Consider the following 1,994-nt stretch of genomic DNA (forward strand, 5'->3'; position numbering starts at 1 on the left):
TGTACTTTATATTATAGTTATATGAGGCAACACAAACTGATTTATTAAATAAATGGAGGCGGGCAGACAGTGGGCGTGGTGTACCTGGACACTGGGGCAAGTTGCACGCCTTCTCTTGGTGAGAGCTTCCAGAACAGGGTGGTGTCACACACAATCGATGGCGGGACTTCAGGGCCGGGCTGAGAGCGTCGGTGCAGGTCTTTGTGCAAGGACTCCACGGCGACCAGGGAGAGAACCCAGAGTCCTCCTCTGAGGAGATGGAAACAGAAAGATGATGAAATACAGAGAGGATATTTAAGATAAGAAAAGCCTAAACAGCATGCACAAATACAAGAAAATGGCAACCAAAGGAACAGAGTCAAATGAGTGCACAGAAAAGTGTTTGAACCTACCCGGTGTGGCTGGTTCTTCTGTTGGAACAACAGTAGCTGGAGGGGAAAAGCAGCTTTTCATGAATCTGACCTTCATCCCTGAAAGACACATATTACACGTGTTCTACAGAATCTCTCCAAAGTACCTGGACAGTCAGGGGCCTGGCAGTAGGTCGTTTCCCTCCGTGGCCCCTGGCAGTCTCTCCCTCCATGGGCCGGGGCGGGCTGTGTGCAACCTCTAGAGCGGGTTTTGAGCCCCAAACCACCGCAGGATAGTGAGCAAGGGCTCCAGGGGCCCCAGGAAGACAAAGCACCGTGTACAGGACAGTGCTCCAGAGAACAGTTCCACCTGCCGTGCACGCACTCGCTACGGGGAACGAAAGGGGTAGACTGGTGGTGATTTTCCATATAACAGCAGTTTTACACTGTTTTATACGTATGACACAGTTGGCATCGCTCCCACTGTGTCACAACAACAAATGTTTTCCATTTCTTACTCAGTACAGGATTGTAGCTGCGCACCAGTTCAGGTTGTAGCTGTACACTGTGGTAGATGTTCTCAAAGTGGGACCGGTGGACTGTGGACAGGCCAGTTTAACACTGGAAGTCTTTATTACAGGGCCACAGTGCTGGAATGCATCCATCCTGTGCGTTGGCGTTATCTTTGCTAATAAGAAGAAAGGCCTGCCCTGAAGAATGGGCTGTCTGGATATCAGCAGGTTTGTATAAAACCAGCATCAACTGTTCAGAATTAACGACTCAGTCAGATCTGAATGAGGCCATAAAATGTTGCTCTCAACTCAGTCCATCTCAAATGACAACGGTGTCATTCCTGTGATAACGGCTTTGCAGTGATTTCCATGGATACTTTCGACCTGTCCACGGTGCAGCCCACCTCTCCCACTTTGATAGCTCCCCCCACAATCCTGAACGGGATGTCACGACTACTTTGGAAGTAGTTATTTAAAATATGTTTTTTTTAAAAATTGTATTATTATTCCCAAAGTTCTCCGCTTACCAGGCGCTGCAGTCATGGACAAACGTATCTCCAGACTGGAGCTCCATATCCTCTGAGATGTTATGAAACAGCAGGGATGCGACTGGTGTCACGGAGACGCTCTGCAGAGAGGCCAGCAGCTCTTTATCCACCAGACATGGACACTCCTGAAACACACCAAACACAAACACCCTTTAAAGAGAAGAAACTGCATCAGTTTGAAATGATCTTCTCAGTGGTGCATCACAGCCTGGTTCATGCTCTTCATTTTCTGTGCTGCACTTTTAATACTACTGAAGTTACTCTGAACCCACCGACAAGCAGAGTCCACGGTGCTGGTAGGTGTGCACGGGACAGTGGCAGCCTTCCTCGCAGCCGTCAGCGTAGCATCCCTCCCTGCCGCTGACCTGAGCGCAGCTGAAAGGACAACCTTCTCCTCGTTCACACTCCCTGTACAGCCTGCCAGGAGGGCAGCCCACCTCTGCAGAGCGACATGAAGCCCACGCAGCAACAGCAGTTAAAGACACTAATTAAACAGTCCTCCAACTGGAGCAGTGTAAATATAACTTTGCAGCATGGCTACAAATACTGCACAGGAAGCAGACGCTCACCGAGGCAGACGTGGG

General features: G+C 49.5%; 1 protein-coding gene across 1 annotated transcript in view; it reads right to left on the minus strand.

The window, feature by feature from the left end:
• Positions 1-1,988, minus strand: part of sspo (SCO-spondin) — a 58,532-nt gene extending 56,544 nt beyond the window's left edge. The window contains exons 1-6 of the mRNA XM_005747218.1: positions 1,980-1,988; positions 1,683-1,849; positions 1,390-1,535; positions 518-738; positions 393-428; positions 85-249 (exon numbers count right to left, since the gene is read on the minus strand). Coding sequence (XP_005747275.1) covers positions 85-249; positions 393-428; positions 518-738; positions 1,390-1,436 — 469 coding nt within the window. The 5' untranslated portion in view covers positions 1,437-1,535; positions 1,683-1,849; positions 1,980-1,988. The remainder of the gene's footprint in view (positions 1-84; positions 250-392; positions 429-517; positions 739-1,389; positions 1,536-1,682; positions 1,850-1,979) is intronic.
• Between the last annotated feature and the right edge of the window lie 6 nt (positions 1,989-1,994).

The sequence above is a fragment of the Pundamilia nyererei genome, unplaced genomic scaffold (genome assembly GCF_000239375.1).
Source record: "Pundamilia nyererei isolate P.nyererei 1_Seehausen unplaced genomic scaffold, PunNye1.0 scaffold00191, whole genome shotgun sequence".
NCBI lineage: Eukaryota > Metazoa > Chordata > Actinopteri > Cichliformes > Cichlidae > Pundamilia > Pundamilia nyererei.